Source organism: Tupaia chinensis, unplaced genomic scaffold (assembly GCF_000334495.1).
Source record: "Tupaia chinensis unplaced genomic scaffold, TupChi_1.0 Scaffold000330_1, whole genome shotgun sequence".
Taxonomy (NCBI): domain Eukaryota; kingdom Metazoa; phylum Chordata; class Mammalia; order Scandentia; family Tupaiidae; genus Tupaia; species Tupaia belangeri.
In genome coordinates, this window is record NW_006159824.1 from 745,597 (window position 1) to 768,630 (window position 23,034).

At 47.8% G+C, this 23,034-nt stretch overlaps 1 protein-coding gene across 1 annotated transcript in view; it reads right to left on the reverse strand.

The window, feature by feature from the left end:
• The window catches only part of DNAH2 (dynein axonemal heavy chain 2), a 159,937-nt gene that overhangs the window by 107,450 nt on the left and 29,453 nt on the right, over positions 1 to 23,034 (reverse strand). Inside the window, exons 6-14 of the mRNA XM_006151894.1 lie at positions 20,833 to 20,943; positions 20,148 to 20,386; positions 18,526 to 18,717; positions 17,682 to 17,839; positions 16,865 to 16,952; positions 16,367 to 16,572; positions 15,569 to 15,698; positions 15,189 to 15,371; positions 10,821 to 11,035 (exon numbers count right to left, since the gene is read on the reverse strand). Of these exons, the coding sequence (XP_006151956.1) occupies positions 10,821 to 11,035; positions 15,189 to 15,371; positions 15,569 to 15,698; positions 16,367 to 16,572; positions 16,865 to 16,952; positions 17,682 to 17,839; positions 18,526 to 18,717; positions 20,148 to 20,386; positions 20,833 to 20,943 (1,522 nt within the window). The remainder of the gene's footprint in view (positions 1 to 10,820; positions 11,036 to 15,188; positions 15,372 to 15,568; positions 15,699 to 16,366; positions 16,573 to 16,864; positions 16,953 to 17,681; positions 17,840 to 18,525; positions 18,718 to 20,147; positions 20,387 to 20,832; positions 20,944 to 23,034) is intronic.

Here is a 23,034-nt window from a genome sequence, read left to right on the forward strand (position 1 = left end):
GCACGCACCCTATAGCAAAAACCTCTCCAAAAAGAAAAGAAAAGAAGAGAAGAGAAGAGAAAAGAAGAGAAGAGAAGAGAAGAGAAGAGAAGAGAAAAGAAAAGGAAGAGAGATAGAAAGAAATCACCCCCCAGGGGGGGTGACCATGCCACAATCCCGTCTCCTCCATTCTCCTCTTAGACTTCTGGGCACACACACACATGCACACACACACACGCACGTGCGACTGGCATGAGTTTAATTCACCAGGTCCAGGACTCGAATAGTGGTCGACTACATGGGAGTCTAGTGACATAGCCATTATGCCAATTGCTGGTCCCTGAATATTGATTTAACCAAAAATTATGTTATAGTACACAGAAAAGACAGAGGAGGGGGCCGACAGGTGGCATGGTGGTTAAAGGCGCTGGACTCCCACATGGCCAACCATGGTTCAAGTCCTGAATCTGGTGGCTTGCTTTCTCACTTTCCCTCTCTTTCTGTGTCTGTATAATCAAACTGGAAAGTAACAATAATAATAAATAAAGTTAAAATAAAATAATTTTTTTAGAAAAGACAGAGGAGTGGAAACATACATGGGAACATTTCAATGACTATATTTTCACGTTCTTCAAACTGAAGGCCTTGAGTTTGTCTATGTTGGTAAGTATCGAACATGCCCATGTGGGCATGTGTGCTGGCCAATATTATACCAAGATATTTCTTCATTCCTCACCTTTTAATAATATTTTCTTTTTTTTCTTTTTTGGGAGAGATTTTTGCTATAGGGTGTGTGCGCTCACCAGACAGACAGAGACAGAGAAACAGAAAGCGAGAAATCGCCCCCCAGGGGGGATGGCCACACCGCAATCCCTTCTCCTCCATTCTCCTCTCGGGATCTTGGGCATGCACGCCCACTTGCCCAGCGTGAGTTTAAGCCACAGGGTCCGGGACTCGAACCGCGGTCGACTACGTGGGAGTCCAGCGACATAGCCATTACACCAACTGCTGGTCCCTCAATATTTTCAAAATAACTTTAAGACAAATTTTTAGATTTTAAGTTGTCAGTCAACAGGATGAATTAGGACAATATCTTCCTGATATTGGGCTGAAAATCTGAGGAAGATTTTTCTTAATGATGTTTTTGACAGAAGTTTATTGATACATTTCCAGAATATAAATTTAATTTTATTGGCAGATATAATTTCTTTTAAAAATGCACTTGCAGAATTATATCTGTAAAATCTTTTATATTTTATTCCCACAGGAGTGATCAGTAGAGATAAGAAAATGTGGCCAGGGGCTGGCAGGTGGTGTGGTTAAGGGCTCTGGACTGCCATATGGCTGTGTGAGTCCCAGACCTAATGGCCTGCTTTCTCGCTTTCCCTCTCTCTCTCACTCTGTCCTTCTCTGGTCTAATTAAAATAAGTAAATAAATAAATAAAAGTTAAATAAAATCATTCTTTTTAGAAAAGAAAGAAAATGTGGCCACTGTGCTCAGTGCTGATGGCTCAAAGTGAACTGACCAGGGCAGTATGGACGACACGATTGGGAAAAACAGAGAAGAGGAAAGCCCTGCAAATAAAACACACCCAGGCATCCATGCCCCCCTCCTACCCTGGGGAGATTCCATTTTGCTCTACATGGAGTGGCAACGAAGCTCTTTCAGCCAGGGCGCAGATAACATCTGGAATATGTTTGCATTAAGTGCAATCCGTAAAGCTGGTCTGGCCATAAAACGTGGTAAAAGCCAATTTGGACTTCAGAGTTCAAATATCTGGGATATAAGGTGGGTAACCAAATACCGTGGAGGATCAAATAGTTGCTATTAGGGATTGGAAGGCCCCCAGAATTAAGAGAACCAGGTAATTCAAAGGACCATCAGGACATTTGAAAAGTAGGCTTGTTTCAAGATTTTAACCAGACGTTGAACACAAAGAGTAAACTTGTTAAAGTCACCTGCACTTCCTTGGAGTGTCAGTGAGTCTCGGGAGCTGAAAGTGTCTTGGGTTTTTATGTCTTTTTTGTTTTGTTTTATTTTTGTTTTTTAACTGGGTTGACGAACCCAGATTTTTCAAAATCCTTCCCTCTGATCATTTTCTTTTCTACCCATTATTTTCTGAATTGAGGCAGTTTTTTTCTCAACGCCACAAAATGTTAAGTATCTTATAACTTATCTCTTTAGAAAACAGTTGCCAAAGGACAGGAACAGGAGCCTCTCCTATCTGGGAAAAGTGTCTAGCCATTATTTGGGTTTCAGATAAGCCCAGGCCACACATTTTTGACCAGAAGTTGCCTTGTTAAGTTCTACTATAAAGATTATGCAAAAGGTATTCCAGATAAGAGGAGGTTACAACAGAGAAAGCGTTGCCTGTATCCATCCTAATTAGATGCGCCCTGTGCTCAAGCGGCAGCAAGCACACTGCTTTAGAGGAAGGGAACTAGTGAGGGACACCCAGGGAGACCCTCCAGTACTGGACATTCGATAACTTTACAGAAATTGCACAACTTATAAACCCATCAGTAGGGGACTGGTTGATTGAATAATAGTACAGTCATACCATGGAATACCGTAAGACGTGGAAAAAGAATTCAGTTCCATGGGACCAGCAGATGACATAATGGCTATGTTGCTGGACTCCCACATAGTTGACTGCGATCCGAGTCTCTGACCTGGTGGCTTAAACTCCCGTCAGGAGCATGTGCGTGTGTGCCCAAGATCCCGAGAGGAGAATGGAGGAGAAGGGATTGCAGCATGGCCATCCCCCCAGGGGTGATTTCTCGCTTTCTGTCTCTCTGTCTCTCTCTGTCTTTCTGGCGAGCGCACGCGCCCTATAGCAATGTTTGCATTAAGTGCAATCCGTAAAGCTGGTCTGGCCATAAAACGTGGTAAAAGCCAATTTGGACTTCAGAGTTCAAATATCTGGGATATAAGGTGGGTAACCAAATACCGTGGAGGATCAAATAGTTGCTATTAGGGATTGGAAGGCCCCCAGAATTAAGAGAACCAGGTAATTCAAAGGACCATCAGGACATTTGAAAAGTAGGCTTGTTTCAAGATTTTAACCAGACGTTGAACACAAAGAGTAAACTTGTTAAAGTCACCTGCACTTCCTTGGAGTGTCAGTGAGTCTCGGGAGCTGAAAGTGTCTTGGGTTTTTATGTCTTTTTTGTTTTGTTTTATTTTTGTTTTTTAACTGGGTTGACGAACCCAGATTTTTCAAAATCCTTCCCTCTGATCATTTTCTTTTCTACCCATTATTTTCTGAATTGAGGCAGTTTTTTTCTCAACGCCACAAAATGTTAAGTATCTTATAACTTATCTCTTTAGAAAACAGTTGCCAAAGGACAGGAACAGGAGCCTCTCCTATCTGGGAAAAGTGTCTAGCCATTATTTGGGTTTCAGATAAGCCCAGGCCACACATTTTTGACCAGAAGTTGCCTTGTTAAGTTCTACTATAAAGATTATGCAAAAGGTATTCCAGATAAGAGGAGGTTACAACAGAGAAAGCGTTGCCTGTATCCATCCTAATTAGATGCGCCCTGTGCTCAAGCGGCAGCAAGCACACTGCTTTAGAGGAAGGGAACTAGTGAGGGACACCCAGGGAGACCCTCCAGTACTGGACATTCGATAACTTTACAGAAATTGCACAACTTATAAACCCATCAGTAGGGGACTGGTTGATTGAATAATAGTACAGTCATACCATGGAATACCGTAAGACGTGGAAAAAGAATTCAGTTCCATGGGACCAGCAGATGACATAATGGCTATGTTGCTGGACTCCCACATAGTTGACTGCGATCCGAGTCTCTGACCTGGTGGCTTAAACTCCCGTCAGGAGCATGTGCGTGTGTGCCCAAGATCCCGAGAGGAGAATGGAGGAGAAGGGATTGCAGCATGGCCATCCCCCCAGGGGTGATTTCTCGCTTTCTGTCTCTCTGTCTCTCTCTGTCTTTCTGGCGAGCGCACGCGCCCTATAGCAAAACCTCTCCAAAAAAAAAAAAATTCAGTAGTTCTATACGTACAGAAAGGAAAATCTACAACACATGCGGATCTTAAAAAGAGCCAATTGCTGGGACCAGCAGGTGGTGTGGTGCTTGAGGCCTCTGGACTCACACATGGCCAACCACAGTTTGAGTCCTGAACCTGGCGACTTACTGCTCTCTCAATTTCTCTTGCTCTCCTCTCCCCATTTCTGATCAAATTGAAGAGGATGGATAGATAGATAGATAGATAGATAGATAGATAGATAGATAGATAGATAGATTAGATAAATAAAGGAGCAAACTGCAAAAATACTACTCATAGTGCAATCCTATCTTATGTGTACAGTATATGTTTTTGATTACATAACATTCAGTCACCTCTAAGGATTGGAGTTGAATGGTGGATTTTCACTTTGTCCTTTACATATTTCTTTTTTTTTTTTGGAGAGGTTTTTTTTTGTTTTATTTTGTTTTGCTATAGGGCACATGCGCTCACCAGACAGACAGAGAGAGACAGAGAGACAGAAAGCGAGAAATCACCCCCCAGGGGGATGGCCACGCTGCAATCCCGTCTCCTCCATTCTCCTCTCGGGATCTTGGGCATGCACGCACATGCGCCTGGCGTGAGTTTAAGCCACTGGGTCCGGGACTCGAACCGCAGTCGACTACATGGGAGTCCAGCGACATAGCCATTACGCTAACTGCTGGTCCCCTGTCCTTCACATATTTCTTCATCAAAAATTTTTTTAAACAGTGACTATGCACTGCTTTTATCATTTAAGAATACCCTGTAAAGATTTAAAAGATTTTTTTGAGAGATTTTTGCTATAGAGCGCATGCACTAGACAAAAGAGACAGAAAGTGAGAAATCACTCCCCACCAGGGGGGATGAGCACACTGCAATCCCTTCTCCATTCTCTCGGGATTTTGGGCACATAAGCACACGTGCCAGCATAAGTTTCAAGCTACCCGGTCTGGGACTTAGTCAACTATGTGGGAGTCCAAGATTAAAGGAGACCTGGCCTTGTAGTGCAGTGGTTAAGCTGTGTGTGTGTGTGTGTGTGTGTGTGTGTGTGTGTGTATGCGTGTGTGTGTGTGTGTGTGCGTGTGTGTGTGTGTGTGTGTGTGTGTGTGTTTAGGGAGCCAGATCTCAACGTGGTCAACTGCAGTTTGAATCCCAGATCCAATAGCTTGAAAAATTTGCTAGGCAGGTAGGCAAGTATGCCAAAATCCTGAGAGAATGGAGAAATGGAAGAAAAGGATTATGGCGTGACCATGCCTCACTGGGCATCTCTCTCTCTCTCTCTTTTTAAAAGTTTGCTATAAGGTATGTGCATTCTCTGGTAAAAGAAAAAGAAAGTGAAATATCACCCACTAGGGGGATAACCATGCCCTCTACTCAATTCTCCTTTCATGACTTTGGGCACACATACACACATGCCCAGCATGTTTTTCAAGTCACCAGTCTGGGACTCAAACCATGTAGCCAGCCATGAGGGGGTGAACACACACATCCTCTGACCAAAAAAGAAAGAAAGAAAGAAAGAAAGAAAGAAAGAAAGAAAGAAAGAAAGAAAGAAAGAAAGAAAGAAAGAAAAAGGTACAAGTTTATTTTGGTGTAAAAAAATTGAAATCCAAACATAGTTTTGTAATAATATGCATTTTCCACAAACTTTTTTGAAAACCACATGTATCAGCCCCTCCTCCTTACCCCCTTTCTAATTGCCAGAGGGTGCATGTGTTCACCAAAGAGAGAAACTCCCAGCATGATGACACTGCAATCCCTTCCCCTCCATTTCTCAGTCCTGTCAGGATTTGGGGCAAGCACACACACCTGGCATGTCTGCCAAGCCATCAGGGCCAGGGCTCGAACCGCAGTAGGCCAAGGGGAATTCAGCTCCATGTGCCCGGCCCTTAACTATTGCACTATGGGGCTAGCCTATATTTTCCCTTCTTATTTTCTTTCTTTTCTTTTTTTTATCTTAAAGATTTATTTATTTAATTGTATTTGTTCTTATTTCTTTTTAATTTTACCAGAGAGAGAGAGGGGAAGGAAAAGTAAGAAAGCAAGCCACTAAGTCTGGGAATTGAACCATGGTCAGCCATGTGGGAGTCCAGTGCCTTAACCACCATACCACCTGCCAGCTCCTATTTGCTCTTCTTAAAGGTTAAAATGATTTAAAGGTTAAAACTGTTATATCTCCCACTAAATTTGTTTAAAAAATACTGGGGTCATCACAGGGAAAAATAATGCTTATTGCTTATTCTTTGTGAGGACCATCATCCACGCCACATCTGCTCACTACAACCCGAAAAGGGTATGTTATGTAAATGAGGACCTCAGGCTCAGATGAATGCATCACTTGCCTGAGGTCTTGTGGCCAAATAGACCCACCCCAGGGTTCAAACTCTATAACTATCTGGCATCGACAGTCCGCTTGACCCCATCACTGCTGCCCCTGAGGATTCGAAGGAAGTAGCCACCAAGTGGGCTTACAGATTTCTTTCCCTCTTTCGCAATCTGTGTGTTCTCTCATTTAAAATGTAAATATTGATCATGAGTGTTTAATGGAATTCTGTTATTTACATACAGTATTTCATGGGGAACGGGCAAACGGGGGACTGCGTCCTCATATTCATATAACTCCAGGGAACCTGGGTATCTCTGGGGGTTCCCAACCTAATGGGAGAACAGGTCTTGCAGATTCAACCCCACCCGACTTTGTGATCTCAGATGTCATAACTAGGTACCTCTGGCCTCGTTTTCTGTATGTTCAAAATCTTACCAATTTACGGAGCAATTTTTAAAAACTGCACTTGCCAGAGAGACAGAAAGACAGAGCGAGAGGGAGGAGAAAGCACAGCTCAGTGGGGTGTGGTCAGGCTGCAATCCCTTCTCCTCTTCCGCCACACACACACATCTGGCATGGTTTTCAAGCTGCTGGGTCCAGGATTCAAGCCATGCAGTTGGCCATGTGGAATTCTACACCCTTAACCATTAGGCTATGGGTATTGTCCTGGAGCAATTTTTATTTATTTTTATTTTTTTGAATTTGCTGTAGGACACACGTGCTTGCCGAAGAGAGACAGAGAGGGGAGGAAAGTGTGAGAGCATCCCTCAAGGGGAGAGAGCTACATCTGCTACACCTCAATTCCTTCTTCGTTCTCCTCTCTGAACTTTGGGCATGCATGCACTCGCACCCAGCATGTTTTCAAGCCAACATGCAGTTGACCACGTGGGATCCAGCTTCCTTAACCACCACGCCAGGAGCAATTTCTATACTGTTCTGGTTGGTCATACCTCAAGCTATTTCTCGTAATACCATAAAGCTCACTAAAGCACCCCTCACGGTCAAAGCCTTATCTTTATTCTTTATTCATGACACAAAGTATGCACACGCACGCACAAGAGGGAGAGACAGAGAACATCTTTGGCAAGGTCTGGTCATGCCGGGATCCCCTTCCTCCAGTCCTCCAGCCTGTCAGATCATGTGTACTCATACACATGCCAAGCACGTTTCAGGCTGACAGTCTGGGGACCTGAACCACGCTACCAGGACGATCCAGCTCCTCCTGAGCAGTGCATTACCACTGTGCCATGGAGACGGCCCCAAGTCTTGCCTTAACCCTCCTAGCCTTGCCTTCACCTGTTTCCTGATCCATGACGCACCTGACATTCTGACCTTCTCACTGAGCCTTCGCCGCACCCTCTTACCTGACACCCAGCACTTGCTTGTCCCTCTCTGCTCTTTGCTTCCTTCTTTAGCTATAATGAGTCATCTCACCCTAGTGAGGCGGCCTTCAGCTGCCCAGGACAGGCACACGCAGTCTCATCTGCCCTGGGACTCCATCACCACACAGGCTTCCGCATGTGCCAATAAATACAGACATTTTATGACTTAAAACCAATGCTGGGGGCTGGCAGGTGGCATGACGGTTGAGGTGCTGGACTCCCACATGGCTGACCACGGTTTGAGTCCCAGTTGTGGTGGCTTGCATTGCACCTTTCCCTCTGTCTCTCTCTGGTCAAATTTAAAAAATAATAATGATGATGAATAAAATTTAAAAAATAATTTTTTTAGAGGTTTTTACTATAGGGCGCGTGCGCTTGCCAGAAAGACAGAGAGAGACAGAGAGATAGAAAGCGAGAAATCACCCTCCCAGGGGGGATGGTCACACCGCAATCCCTTCTCCTCCATTCTCCTCTTGGGATCTTGGGCACGCACGCACACGCGCCCGGCATGAGTTTAAGCCACCGGGTTCGGGACTCGAACTGCGGTCGACTACATGGGAGTTCAGCGACATAGCCATTACGCTAACTGCTGGTCCCAATAATATATATATTTTTTAAGGATAAAAGAAATGCTAGAAGCAACAGCCTAGAAGCGTGGGAAACAGCTCTGATGACAGCATAGCTGAGGACAAGAGTGAGCCCAAACCAATCAAATGGAAACGTATCCCTCCTGATTAGGAAAGACATCTGTCACCAGGTCTGTAATCTCGCAGGAAGATGCCTCGCATAGCTACTTCTTACACTTTCTCTTCTGTGTGTTGCGTGGACAAGAAGCGCTGCTCCTGGGGTAGAACTGCTGACACGGAGGGTGGAGGGACAGCCTACCCTCCGGGAGGGCAGGAACTTTGCCATCTTACACATTTCGGTTCATAACATGCAAAAGGCACTCACCATATATTTTTGACTGAAGACACAGATTGATTGCATTTGAAATAATTATCATGTGAAAATGTCAGTATTATAAAGCTGCAGGAGAGGTAGTAAGAGTTCGTGAATCCCGGCAAAGCCCAGATAGACTCCGGCCTCAGGGTTTGAATGAGTTAGCTGAGCATTCATGGCCATCTAGTGGCAGAACATCCATCTACATCATTGGGTTAGTAGATTAGTGGGTTTTTTTTGTGTTTTTTTTTTTTTATTTTTACTTGAATTTACTACAGGGCAAATGCATTCACCAGAAAAAAAAAATGGAGAAAAAGAGAAAATGAAAAAGCAACCCCTAGAAGATGGCCACGCCACAATCCCTTCTCCTCCATCTTTCCTCCTTTTGGGTTTTGAGTATGTACACATGCCGGTCATGTTTTTTAAGCTACCAGGTTCAAGACTTGAGCTATGTAGTTAGCTATGTGGGATCCAGCCAACTCAATTATCACACCACCAGCTAGTCCAGTTTAGTTTTTTTTTTAAGAATTATTTATTGGAACCAGCAGTTGGCATAATGTCTATGTTGCTGGACTCCCATGTAGTCGACACGGTTCAAGTCCCAGACCCGGTGGCTTAAACTCACGCCAGGCACTGTCTCTCTGTCTCTCTCTGTCTTTTTGGCAAGCGCACACACTCTACAGCAAAAACCTCTCCAAAAAAAAAAAAAGAATGATTTATTATTATTATTTAAAATGTGCTATAGGGCATGTACACTCACCAGAGAGAAGAGGAAGACAGAGAGAGAGAAGGAAAATAAAAAAGCAAGCCACCAAGTCTGGGACTTGAACCACGGTAGGCCATCTGGGAGTCCAGCACCTCAACCACACCACCTGCTGGCCCTAGTGGTTTCTTTTCTTTCTCTCTCTCTTTTTTTTTAACTTTGTGATATTTTCATTACTCAAAAAAGTGTCATTTTAAATTTAGCTTTCTGACTCTGTGCTGGTGCCTTCAAAACTTTCACTATGGGGGCCAGCAGGTGGCTTGGTAGTTAAGGGCGCTGGACTCCCACATGGCTGACTGTGGTTTGAGTCCCAGACCTGGCAGATTGCTTTTTCACTTTCACTTTCTCTCTTTCTCACTCTGCCCCTCTCTGGTCAGATTAAAATTAATTAATTAGTTCATTAATTAATTAGGTTAAATAAAATAATTATTTAAACAAAAACTTTGACAACAACTCTCTGCTCCTCTACAAGGAAGGCACACTTGATGTGGTCATGGACACACCCGGCGCACGTGGAGCCCGTAGGCCATGCTAACGTGCTTCTTCATTTCAGACAGTCTTATAAGAACTTTTGGTCTCACCGCACGAACCCCTTGGAGTCGGCACGGGCACACGCCCCATGCAGATTTCAGTGCTTTCTCAACCTTCTTGGTCTAAAGGTAAACAGTCCTATTACCAGGGGTTCGGGACAGCTTAGTTTTGCTGGAGTCTGTGTTATAGGAAAGCCTATGCCAACAGGTCAAATGCTGGATCATTCTGAGTACCTCTAAACACTACCCAGAAGAGCCCTAGTGGGTGTTCTTTAAATCAGCTTTTTTTTTTTTTTTTGCTATAGGGTCCACGCGCTTGGCAGAGAGACAGAAAGCAAGAAATCACCCCTGAGGGGGGATGGCCACGCTGCAATCCCTTCTCCTCCATTCTCCTCTCGGGATCTTGGGCACGCACACACATGCGCCCGACGTGAGTTTTAAGCCACCGGGTCCGGGATGCGAACTGCGGTAGACTACGTGGGAGTCCAGCGCCATAGCTATTACGCTAACTGCTGGTTCCCCCCAGTGTGAATTTTAAGCTGCCAGGTCCGGGACTCGAACCATGATTGACCATATGGGAGTCGGGCACCTTAACCATTGTGCCACCTGTTGATCCCTAAAATCAGCTTTTTTGAAGCTAAACTATAAAATTAAAATTAAGCAGTGACAGCAAATATATCATAGGGTAAGAGACAGAAAAAAGTGGGGGGGAAAAAGAAGAAAATAAAGAGCAAAAAAGAAAAATAAATAAACATACGGTGAGAGAGAAAAAAGAATGGAGAGAGAAGCTAAAGGATGAGACTCGAACTCTTAGGAGGGGTAGAGAGGGACTGGTACCAAGACTGGCACTAAGTGTGAGGCGGAAGGACCGCGTTGGGTTCCGTACTTGTCAAAGTTGACATCCAGCATGCCTGCCTTCTCCTGGCTGATCCGTAGCAGTGGTGTGTCCAGCCGCCGAATGCAGTCCTTGTCCAGCGTGGCTGTCCACTCTTGGAAGGTTTTCCGAACCAGTTCGTCAATGGCCTGCACCATCTGCTGGTAGGTGTGCACGCTCTCCTCTCCAGTCCCAATGTGGGGCAGGAAATGGGCACTGGAAAGGCACTGAGGGGGTAGAAGGATAGATGGGTGGAGCCTGTTGGCCACATTCCTCTAGACAGAAGCTGCACAAGCCATACACACACGCGCACACATGCAAGTGCACACATGCACATACCCCAACATTCGTACAAGGTTTGCTATGGAGACTAAGTGGTTTTGACACCTCAAAGGAAAGACAGAGCCAAAAAGAAAGGTGAGAGGGACCAGCAGTTAGCGTAATGGGTATGTCTCTGGACTCCCATGTAGTTGATCGCAGTCCGAGTCCTGGATCCAGTGGCGTAAACTCATGCCGGCATGTGTGCGTGCATGCCCAAGATCTCAAGAGGAGAGTGGAGGAGAAGGGATTGCGGCGTGACCATTCCCCCTGGAGGGAGTTTTCACACTTTCTGTCTGTCTCTGTCTGGCGAGTACATGCACCCTATAGCAAAAACCTCTCCAAAAAAGAAAGAAAGAAAGAAAGAGAGAGAGAGAGAGGGAGGAAGGGAGGGAGGGAGGGAGGAAGGAAGGTGAGAGGAAGAGACCAAGGCACAATGAGAAAGGGGGTCAGGACGAGGAAAGAGAAATGAAGAGCTTCAGGTCAAGAAAAAAATTGGGCGAGAAAAGTAAATGACAGAAAGTGAAGGTTTAAGAAGTACAATGTGGAAAACCAGTATAAGGCATTCATAACTCCAGTCTTGGTCCACTGATTCTTTTTTCTTCCTTTAGGTTTAATTTTTTGCCATAGGGCGCATGCACTTAACAGAAAGACAGTGAGAAATTACCCCAGAGGGGATGGCCATGCCCATGTATCCTCTCCTCCATGCACAGTATTTCGGACATGCATGAACACATGCCCATCATAATCCTCAAGTTGCTGGATCTGGGACTCAAACTGCAGTCAGCCATGTGGGAATCCAGCACCTTAACCACTACAACACCTACTGGCCAGGCCCATTGATCCTTAAAAATCCTCCCCTTATCTGTAGTCTGCCTTACCCTTTCTCAGAACCCATGGGTGGTAGCAGGTCAGTACCTCATTGACTTACAGTCACAAATTTTTTAAATTATTAGGACCAGCAGTTAGCGCAATGGCTATGTCTCTGGATTCCCATGTAGTCGACCACGGTTCACGTCCCGGACCCGGTGGCATAAAACTCACTCTGGACACGTGTGCGTGCGTGCCCAGGATCCCGAGAGGAGAATAGAGGAGACGGGATTGAGGCGTGGCCATCCCCCCGGGGGGTGATTTCTCGCTTTCTATCTCTCTGTCTCTCTCTGTCTGTCTGGTGAGCGCACGCGCCCTGTGACAAAAACCTCTCCAAAAAAAAAACATTTTTAAAATTTATTTATTTAATTTTATTTTTTTTAAGAATTATTTTAACTTTATTTATTTAGTTTAATTTGACCAAAGACCCAGAGCAAGAGAGAGAGCCAGAGCAAGAGAGAGAGAGAGAGAGAAAGTGAGAAAGCAAGCCGCCAGGTCCAGGACTTGAACTACAGTTGGCCATGTGGGAGTTCAGCACCCTTAACCACCATGCCACCTGCTGGCTATTATTATTGTTATTATTATTTGACTAGAGAGAGACAAGAAGAGAGGGAAAGTGAGAAAGCAAGACACCAGGTCTAGGACTCAATGCAGTTAGCTATGTGGGAGTCCAGTGCCTTAACCACTACACCACCTGCTGGTCCCCCACAAAATATTTTTTAAAAATTTATTTTCAGGGACTGCCCTGGAGTCCAGCTGTGGGTTCAAAACTCTCAGCAAGGAGTAGTGAGGAGGGAATCCTGCCTGGCATCCTGGCCTCACCTCAGGACATGTGTGCTCACTGGAGAGAAACAGAGAGGGAAAGTGAGAAATCACCCAGCAAGGGGTATGGACACCTGCAATCCCTTCTCCATTCTCCTCCTGGGATTTTGGGCACACACGCACATGCAGCAGGTGTGAGGTGGTCAAGCCACTTGTCCATGACTTGAACTACAGTAGACCATGAGGGAATCCAGGACCTTAATACCCATGACACCTGCCTGTCCCGTAATTAATGTACTTAAAAGTTCAACTAAATTTGGAAAAATTCAAGGAAAAATATTATTTTCAGGACCAGCAGATGGTGTAATGGTTACATCACTAGACTACCACCTGGTCAACTGCAATTTGAGTCCTGGACCTGGAGGCTTGAAACTCATGCCGGGGCTGTGTGCGTGCATGCCCAAAATCCTGAGAGGAAAATGGAAGAGGAGGGATTGCAACATCCTCCTAGGGGGTGATTTTTCACTTTCTGTCTCTCTGGCAAGTGCACATGGCTATAGCAAAAATCTCTCCAAAAAAATTATTTTCATCTGTTTCTTTGTGCCTGCTCTTCCAGAGAGACAAGGGCCTCACCTGTCCAGCCCTTGGGTCCATGAGGCTGTATTAGTCTTTTGCTGGCCAGACTCCCCAGCACTGGCCCTGCGCCTCCTCTTCACCTTGATACAAAATTCCTGAATGACCCACGTGCTAGCAGCCAGTCACCATCTCCACAAACCCAAACCCAGGGCCCGCCTCACTAAACTGAACCTGCTGTTCTCGTCCAGTTTAGTCGCTGGTCATGCAAACTTCATAGGGAAACTCTCTGCACCAGTCTGCCATCCTTCCCAGCCCGCCTGGGGCACAGCCTGCAAACCTTGCCGGCTGGCTGAGGGCAGACTTCGGAAAAGGCCAGGACTTACATTCATGACTCTGTCGATGCGCCGCCGCAGGATCCGCACCCAGTGCGCCTGTCCGGAATAGTGGGCCATGTAGGGCGCCAGGTATGGCCATTTCTTGTTCAGTTCACGGTTCACGAGGGCCAGCTCACTATTAAACAGCATGTAGAGATCCACCGCCTTCTTATCGTACGTTCGCTTGATGGCCTAAGGCAGGAGATAGCCATGTGCGCTGGGGCAGGTCCCCAAATTGCACTTAGTAACATGGACACCAGGGAGACAGAGGGAAGCAGAGAAGCACTGGCGATTCCGGACATGGGAAAGGAACAGATGGAGGTAGGATGGTGTCTGATTGACCCCAAAGAGAAGAGCAAGAGACCGGGCAGGGCACGGGGCGGCCTTACTTCGCGGGTGGCGAGCCTGTGGAAGGTGTCCAGCAGCAGCACCCCATGCTCCACATCGCGGACTAGCTCGAAGGCCGAAGTGATCAGGTTCTGGGTCATCACCTCCAGGTCCTTGATTCCAGCACGGAATCTGCCCCAGCAAAGAACATTGACATGTGGGGGGGCTGGTGAGGACACCCCCTCAGCAAGACCTGCATAAGCTGTTGTGTACTAAGGGCCTCCCGCGTGTCAGGTGCTTTACGTCATCCTCAAAGCAACGTTACAGACAGATTCTATTGCTAGCCTTGTTTTATAGACGCGAAGGGAGGCACCAATGAGTGGGCTAACGTGCCCGAGTCACACATCTGGTACACGGCAGAACCAAGACTTCAGTCCTGAAAGGCCAACTCCAGGGCCCTGAACCTCACCAGTGACCTCCCTCCCTTACACTGTGTCCTGTTCTCCCCATCCCTGATCTGTCCTTCCTTCCACTATGCCCTTCATACATCCCTCCACTCCTTCCATTCCTATTTTTCAAAGTTTATTTATTTCTTCCATAACAGAGAGAGAAACAGGGGAGAGAGAGATACAGAGACATAGGCACCCCACAAGGGTCCTCACCCCACCTCAGCCATCCTGGATCTTGGACAACACACGTAGACCGGCTGTGCACAGAGAGGTCCCAGGATGCAAACCCAGGACCTTCCCATATGAGTCTAGTTGTGTTCCTGCCATGCCACCACAGGGCCCCACTCCTCCCATTCTCCAGAGAGACAAGGGCCTCACCTGTCCAGCCCTTGGGTCCATGAGGCTGTATTAGTCTTTTGCTGGCCAGACTCCCCAGCACTGGCCCTGCGCCTCCTCTTCACCTTGATACAAAATTCCTGAATGACCCACGTGCTAGCAGCCAGTCACCATCTCCACAAACCCAAACCCAGGGCCCGCCTCACTAAACTGAACCTGCTGTTCTCGTCCAGTTTAGTCGCTGGTCATGCAAACTTCATAGGGAAACTCTCTGCACCAGTCTGCCATCCTTCCCAGCCCGCCTGGGGCACAGCCTGCAAACCTTGCCGGCTGGCTGAGGGCAGACTTCGGAAAAGGCCAGGACTTACATTCATGACTCTGTCGATGCGCCGCCGCAGGATCCGCACCCAGTGCGCCTGTCCGGAATAGTGGGCCATGTAGGGCGCCAGGTATGGCCATTTCTTGTTCAGTTCACGGTTCACGAGGGCCAGCTCACTATTAAACAGCATGTAGAGATCCACCGCCTTCTTATCGTACGTTCGCTTGATGGCCTAAGGCAGGAGATAGCCATGTGCGCTGGGGCAGGTCCCCAAATTGCACTTAGTAACATGGACACCAGGGAGACAGAGGGAAGCAGAGAAGCACTGGCGATTCCGGACATGGGAAAGGAACAGATGGAGGTAGGATGGTGTCTGATTGACCCCAAAGAGAAGAGCAAGAGACCGGGCAGGGCACGGGGCGGCCTTACTTCGCGGGTGGCGAGCCTGTGGAAGGTGTCCAGCAGCAGCACCCCATGCTCCACATCGCGGACTAGCTCGAAGGCCGAAGTGATCAGGTTCTGGGTCATCACCTCCAGGTCCTTGATTCCAGCACGGAATCTGCCCCAGCAAAGAACATTGACATGTGGGGGGGCTGGTGAGGACACCCCCTCAGCAAGACCTGCATAAGCTGTTGTGTACTAAGGGCCTCCCGCGTGTCAGGTGCTTTACGTCATCCTCAAAGCAACGTTACAGACAGATTCTATTGCTAGCCTTGTTTTATAGACGCGAAGGGAGGCACCAATGAGTGGGCTAACGTGCCCGAGTCACACATCTGGTACACGGCAGAACCAAGACTTCAGTCCTGAAAGGCCAACTCCAGGGCCCTGAACCTCACCAGTGACCTCCCTCCCTTACACTGTGTCCTGTTCTCCCCATCCCTGATCTGTCCTTCCTTCCACTATGCCCTTCATACATCCCTCCACTCCTTCCATTCCTATTTTTCAAAGTTTATTTATTTCTTCCATAACAGAGAGAGAAACAGGGGAGAGAGAGATACAGAGACATAGGCACCCCACAAGGGTCCTCACCCCACCTCAGCCATCCTGGATCTTGGACAACACACGTAGACCGGCTGTGCACAGAGAGGTCCCAGGATGCAAACCCAGGACCTTCCCATATGAGTCTAGTTGTGTTCCTGCCATGCCACCACAGGGCCCCACTCCTCCCATTCTTGTCGCCCCTGAGCTCTCTTCCCCGCCAGCCCGGGCATCGGCTGAGTCACTCACTTATTGTAGTCTTCATGCCAAGAGGTGTTCTTGACGTCCAGGATGCCCCCGCGGACAGCTCGCAGCGTGTGCAGGTTTTTATGAAAGATGTCCTCGATCTCCAGCAAGTTTCGTGTTATCTGCGGCCCCTGAGCACCAAAGAAGCAAGGAAGGGGACCTTGCGTGCCATCTTCCCAGCGGGCGAAGTGGTGCTGACAGTCGCATACCTAAACAGAAGCCAGCATGAGGGTGTCTGCTGTCCTTTCTGCATGTGTACGTATGTCCTGAACTCTTTAACTTCAAATGTCTAACAAAGAGGGCGAGCCATCCAGATCCAGGGACTGCAGGGGTGAATTCTGCTGCAGAACGAGGTATCTGATAGCAGGGTAGTGACGACGCAAAGCCAAGGACGGCATGGTTCTAGGTTTTGCCTCTTAATAAGCGTGTCCGCCCCATCTGCCCTGGGTCCCAGAGGAGAACATTCTGGACGGCCTGCTGTTGGCTTTTGATTCTCCCCACCTCAATAAGGTCCTTGCAGCGTTGCACAAAGGCATCAACCTGAGCAAATATGCTGGTCTGGTCCAGGACCCAGCCCCGACTGGAGAACCTGTGTTAGGAGAGAAATGAACTGAATAAAAAAGCGGGAACACTAGGGATCAACTCGCTTGTTGGGATCTGGTTTCCCAAGGCTCTCTCTGACCCTAAGGCTCATGGTCTAGCACTTTTCCTGAGTCCTGAGGTAAGAGATTCAAAGTGACAGGAACAAGGTGAGACATAGCATCTAAGTTCTAGGAGAAGGTTCATATGCAGTGGAATTTTAGACTACAGGGCCAAGATAGGAGGAAATGGCCAGGCAGGCTCCTAAAATCAGGGAGGAGAGACCATTAGAATAAGGAGAACCCGGAGCTGGGAGCTAGAGTGTCTATCCAGACACAAAACTTGGCCAGATATACAAACTCCCAGGTCTAGAAAAATACAATCCATATGCCCTGGCTGGCTCCGTGTCCTGGAGGTTAAGGCAGTAGGATTCTACCTGGCCAACTGTGAGGCTCAAGTCCCAGGCCCAGTGGTTTGAGAAACATGCTGGGCATGTGTGCACATGTGGTGGAAAATCTCAGAAGGAGCAAGAGGTGGAGGAGAAGGGATTGCAACACAACCATTCCCCATAGAGGGTGCTTTCTCCTCTTCCTCTCTTTCTCTGATGAGTACATGCACCCTCTAGCCAAAACACACAAATACACACACACACACACACACACACACACCATTGGCTAAAAGCACACAGAATCTGCCCACTACAGGGTAATACATGGGGTGTTAGGGAAGCATATCATACTGGGTATGCATGTGCACAGCTCGAAGGTAGTGATCTTTCCAAGCATGACAGCAGGAAATGCAGCCTTGCAGATCCTCCTTGCTGGAAGTGACATATCCCTCAAAGATCCGGTCCAGGGAGATGGCGTTACAGCACAAGCGGATGATCTCATTGCTCATCTGCAGAGGAGCCCCGGCAGCTTCAGTTCCCAGCCTATTCACCTGCTTCCTTCTCTGAACCTGACCATGTCTCAGATCTGTCTCCTGCTCCTTCACTTGACCCCTGAGATCATCTTGCTTGGGTCCTCCAGCACTGCTTGGGCTGACACCTCTGCATTCCACTTTCCCTCCTTGCCCTGGGTGGCTCTTACTCTGCCTGAGCCCAGCTCTTGCTTCACGGTCCAGCAAGCTCTCAACTCAGCCTCCCCCTCCCTCTTGTTGCCTCTGTTCCTGGATGAAATGCACCAGGTCCCACTCAAGACCTGGTGTTCCTTCCTAAGTCTACTCCTCTCCCACGGTGATCTGCAGTTTGAGAAATGAGGACGAGAAGGTCTCCTACACAACCCAGCCTGGGAACCTGTCCCTCCTGCCTCCCTCGCCATGCCCCATCAATTCCTCTTCTCAAAAGCCCTCTTCCTGCCTAAGCTACTTAACATCTGGGGGGAAAACATCCAGCCCAGCCCTAGCTCTGAGAACCACTAAGGCCGATGGTGCAGGAGAAGCCTTTAGTCTCTGACCTGAAGGGCAGTCCTCACCACTTCCTCGCTCACAGATCTGCCACGTGAACGCTGTCTTCTACAGAAAACCCAAGCTTTACCGAGGCAACCACCCTCACGATCCTTCCATCCGCCCTCACATACACGTACCTTCCGGAAGAGCGAGGTCAGTCTCTCCCGAGTGTTGTAGTGGGGAGAGTTGACCCAGATGATGCGGATGAGACTGATTAATTTAGGGAGCTTACTAGAGATGTCCTTAGGCCTCATGAAAGCCAACTCCTGGTACGGTTCCTTCAGGATTGATAAAAAGGTCAGGTTTGACTGTGCTTGACGAGAGCCATCCTGGCAGGAAAGAGAAACCGGGAGATTTATCCACTGGAAAGAAATTATTCAAGCAAGGGCCTTTTGCCCTCTCAAACCTCATCCTGTCTTGCCTTGCCGATGAACCCCCCCATAATAATGATCATGCAGATCGCTAAGCCCTCTGGGAGGAGAGTCTGCACATACCAACTTTTATTCCCTTACTACTTCCTTTTCTTCTAGTTAGTAGGAAGTGCGTGCACTCACCAGAGGAAGACAGAAGAGAGGGGAAGCACCCCATGCTGCAATCCTTTTTCCTCTATTTCTCTGTCCTATCAAGATTTGGGACATGCACCCACATGTGCCCATTTTTCAAGGTGCTGGGGCTGGGATTCGAACCGAACTTCAATGCACCATGTGGGACCTGGCTCCCTTAACCACTAGACCATAGGGCCAGCCCTCCTCTGCTACAGTCTAGAAAGTGTTTTAATGTCTTTTCTCACATATGAGTCCCAGTCAAGACTGAGGATTCCCCAAGCTCAGTTTGGTGTCAGTTCTTCTGTTTTCTCCTGCCAAGTTCAGAACTCTGTACCAAGAGGACACTCGAGAGCTGTTGATCAACTGACTGGACACCATTTCCCTTTGTCCACAAAGTTGTCATCCATCCCCCACTCTCCCCACACAGCCCTCCTCACCCGACTCCCTACAGTCAGTGTCTTGGCTGCTCCTCTTCCTCGCCCCTGGAATCCCCACTGCCCTGTTCACAACCAGCGCTGTAGATTTCTCCAGCTAGTTACGGCTCTCTTTTCTCTCTCTCTCCTCAGAATTATTTAATTTTATTTATTTATTTTTAATTTGACCAGAAAGAGACAGACATGTGGTGGGGGAGGGGATGTGAAAAAGCAAGCCGCTAGATTCGGGACTTGAACCACAGTCGGCCATGTGGGAATCCAGGGCCTTAACCACCATACCACCTGTTGGCCCCACAGCACAGTTCTCTTAACACATAGCTGAAAGTTTCACCCAGGAAGAGAAGTCTTCTGTATCTATATCCTAGAGATCATGCTCATCTCGTGTGTGATCCAGCACCAACATAATCAGCTTATATCAAATTTACTCTGTGAGTGTGTTTATCTCGTAACCCTCTTGACTGAACCACATGGCTCATCTTCGGTTCCACGCCAGCTAGTAATCCTGTTTGTGCAAGTCTTACTTTCTCAGCTGAATTACAGGGGTTGAGATCCCTAGAAAGGCCCTCAACATATATTGCTGATGAACTAGATGTCTCCCACCCTCACTACAGCTCTTGGGCACCCTGCGTTCTACTTCTGTACTCTCCCACAAGTTCAAGGCCAGATGCTGGGGGGTCAGTTATGCTGTCAGAGAGTTCACCGGCCCCTCTTCTTAGCCCGCTTCATCCTGACCATCGCCCACTCCTTGCTGAGCCTTCCTCCTTTGATCCACTCACAAACCTGGATCTGCTGGGCCAGTTTCAAAAAGGGTGCCAAGTAGGATGACTTGGCAAGGCGCAGGATGGACTCGATATGCTTCACTCCCTGCTTCACCAGCTGTTTGCTGATGCCAGACAAGTCCATGCATCGGTTGCGCCAGAACTCGATCTCCTCCAGAGGACCTAAATTCTCTCCTGTCTCCACGGTCTCCTGCGCGCTGAGCACCTCCTTTATCTGCCGGGTCCAGTGGATCATGGAGGCTGCAGGACAGAGTACACAAGGCAGAGTGTGAAATCTCTTTCAGGGCCAGCAGATGGCATGGAGCTTAATGCAGCTGGGTCCCACGTGGCTGACTGTGCGGTTTGAGTCCCAGACCTGGTGGCTTGAAAATCGTGCTGGGCTCCTGTGCATGCATGCCCAGAATCCCAGGAAGAGAATGAAGGAGAAGGAATTGCGCCATGGCCATTCCCACCCCCTGAAGGGAGGATGATTTCTCACTTCCTCTCTCTCTCCCTTTCTCTCTCCAGCAAGCACATGCATCCTGTAGCAAATGAAACAAAACAGAACAATCTCTTGCATTTATTCCCCCCACTCTCCCCACACAGCCCTCCTCACCAGACTCCCCATCGTCAGTGTCTCGGCTGCTCCTCCTCCTCGCTGCCCCTGGAATCCCCACCAGACACAGCAGTTCTGGCTGACCACTCACTTTCTAGTCGCTGCACCAGCTCTTTGTCCTTTACCACCACCTCGGGTTTCATGTTCACGGCCTCTGCGGGGATGTAGAGGACGGTGTGCCCCTCCAGCTTGTACCGCGTGTCTAAGGAAGGGACAGGATGGAAATTCATGGCGGGATGAATGTTCGCTGTCCTGAAATCAATCGTGGTGATGATGGGGGAAAGTATATGCACTTTAGGAGGGCAGGCAGGAGAAGCTACGACTCATTACTTCCTTGATATTAAGAGAAGAACTGACAGGCGCAAGAGGGAAACCTCCTGAAATATAACAAGAAAATGTCATAAAGTAAGGGCAAAGATCTGAACCATGCCCGCGACACCCTCTACCACAAGACCAGCGAGGTCCCCAACACCACCTACATTTCCCCCCAATCCCTCATGGACTCTTAGAAATGTTCTATTCTGGGGCCAGACATTGGTGGAGCATTAAAATGTGGTGCTCAGGACCAGCAGTTAGCATAATGGCTATGTCGTTGGACTCCCACGTAGTCGACCACGGTTCCAGTCCCAGACCCAGTGACTTAAACTCACTTGGGCGCGGGTGCATGCGTGCCCAAGACCCCAAGAGGAGAATGGAGGAGCAGGGATTGCGGTGTGGCCATCCACCCCGGGGGATGATTTCTTTCTTTCTGTCTCTCTGTCTCTCTCTGTCTTTCTGGCGTGCGCACACACTCTATAGCAAAAACCTCTCCAACAACAACAACAAAAACAAAAACGTGATGTTCTACAAGGCTGAGCCACATGGGAAGGCTCTGGGTTCGCATCTAGAGAAGCCTAGAGTGTGGAGGGCATTCACGGGCCCGTGATGGGTGTGGATCATGGCATCAAGATCTTGTTGGAAGGACTAGCGGATGTTGTAGTGTTTATATCACTGGACTCCCACATCGTCAACCACAGTTAGAGTCCCAGACCCAGTGGATTAAAACTCACGCCGGGCACGTGTACATGCATGTCCAAGATCCTGAGGAGAGTGGAAGAGAAGGAATTGTGGTGTGGCCATTACCCGGGGGGGAGGGGGTGATTTCTCACTTTCTGTCTATCTCTGTCTTTCCAGTGAGCACATGTACCCTATAGCAAAAATCTCTAAAAACAAACAAACAAAAAGACCCTGTTGGGAGTACTGTCTTTCTCTGTCTCTGCTCTCTGTCTCTCTTGCTCATGGAGGAAAAAACAAATAAGCCTTTTAATAATTTTATTTTAATTTTTTCCAGGGTTACATGTTCACCAGAGAGAGACAGAGAAGGGGAGAGGGAGTGAGAAAGCACCATATGAGGGACGGTTATATGCTGCAATCCCTCTTCCTCCATCTCTCTCTTAGGCTGCCAGGTCCAGGACTTAAACCACATAGTCAGCCATGTGGCATCCAGTCACCTTCACCACCACACCACCAGCTGACCCCTAAAAAAGATTTTTAAGAGAGAAGTTTCCTCAGGGCCAGCAGGTGACATGATGGTTAAGTTACTGTACTCCCACATGGCTGGTTGCAGCTTGGGTCCCAGAGCTGGCAGCTTGCCGTCTCAGTTCCTCTCTCTCTCTGTTCGTCTCTGGTGAGCACATGTACCCTATAGTAAATTTTAAAAATAATAATAAATAAGGATCAGCAAATGGCATGATGGTTATATCGCTGGACTCTCACTGAGCCGACTACTGTTCAAGTACCAGACCCAGGGGCTTCAAACTCATGCCAGGTGTGTGTGCCTGCGTGCCCAAAATCCCAAGAGGAGAATGGGGGAGAAGGGATTGCAGCATGTCCTTCCCCCCCCACCCCCAGGGGGTGATTTTTCACTTTCTTTCTCTCTCTCTCTAGCAAGCACACAGGCCTCATAGCAAAATTCTCTCTAATAATAATAATAATAATAATAATAATAATAATAATAAATTAAATTAAATAATTCTGAAAAGGAAAAGAAAGAAATTTCCTGAGCCTGAAGATGGCATTGTGGTTGAGGCACTAGACTCCCATATGGCTGACTGCAGTTCGAGTACCAGACACGGCGGCCTGAAAATCATGCCAGGTGCGTGTGTGTACGTGTCCAAAATCTCAAGAGGAGAAGGGATTGCAGTGTGACTATCCCCCATGGTATGGATGATTTCTGACTTTCCCTCTCACTATGTCTGCCCTATTGTTAAAAAAAAAAAAAAAAAAAAAAAACTTACTGGGACAACACATTTCG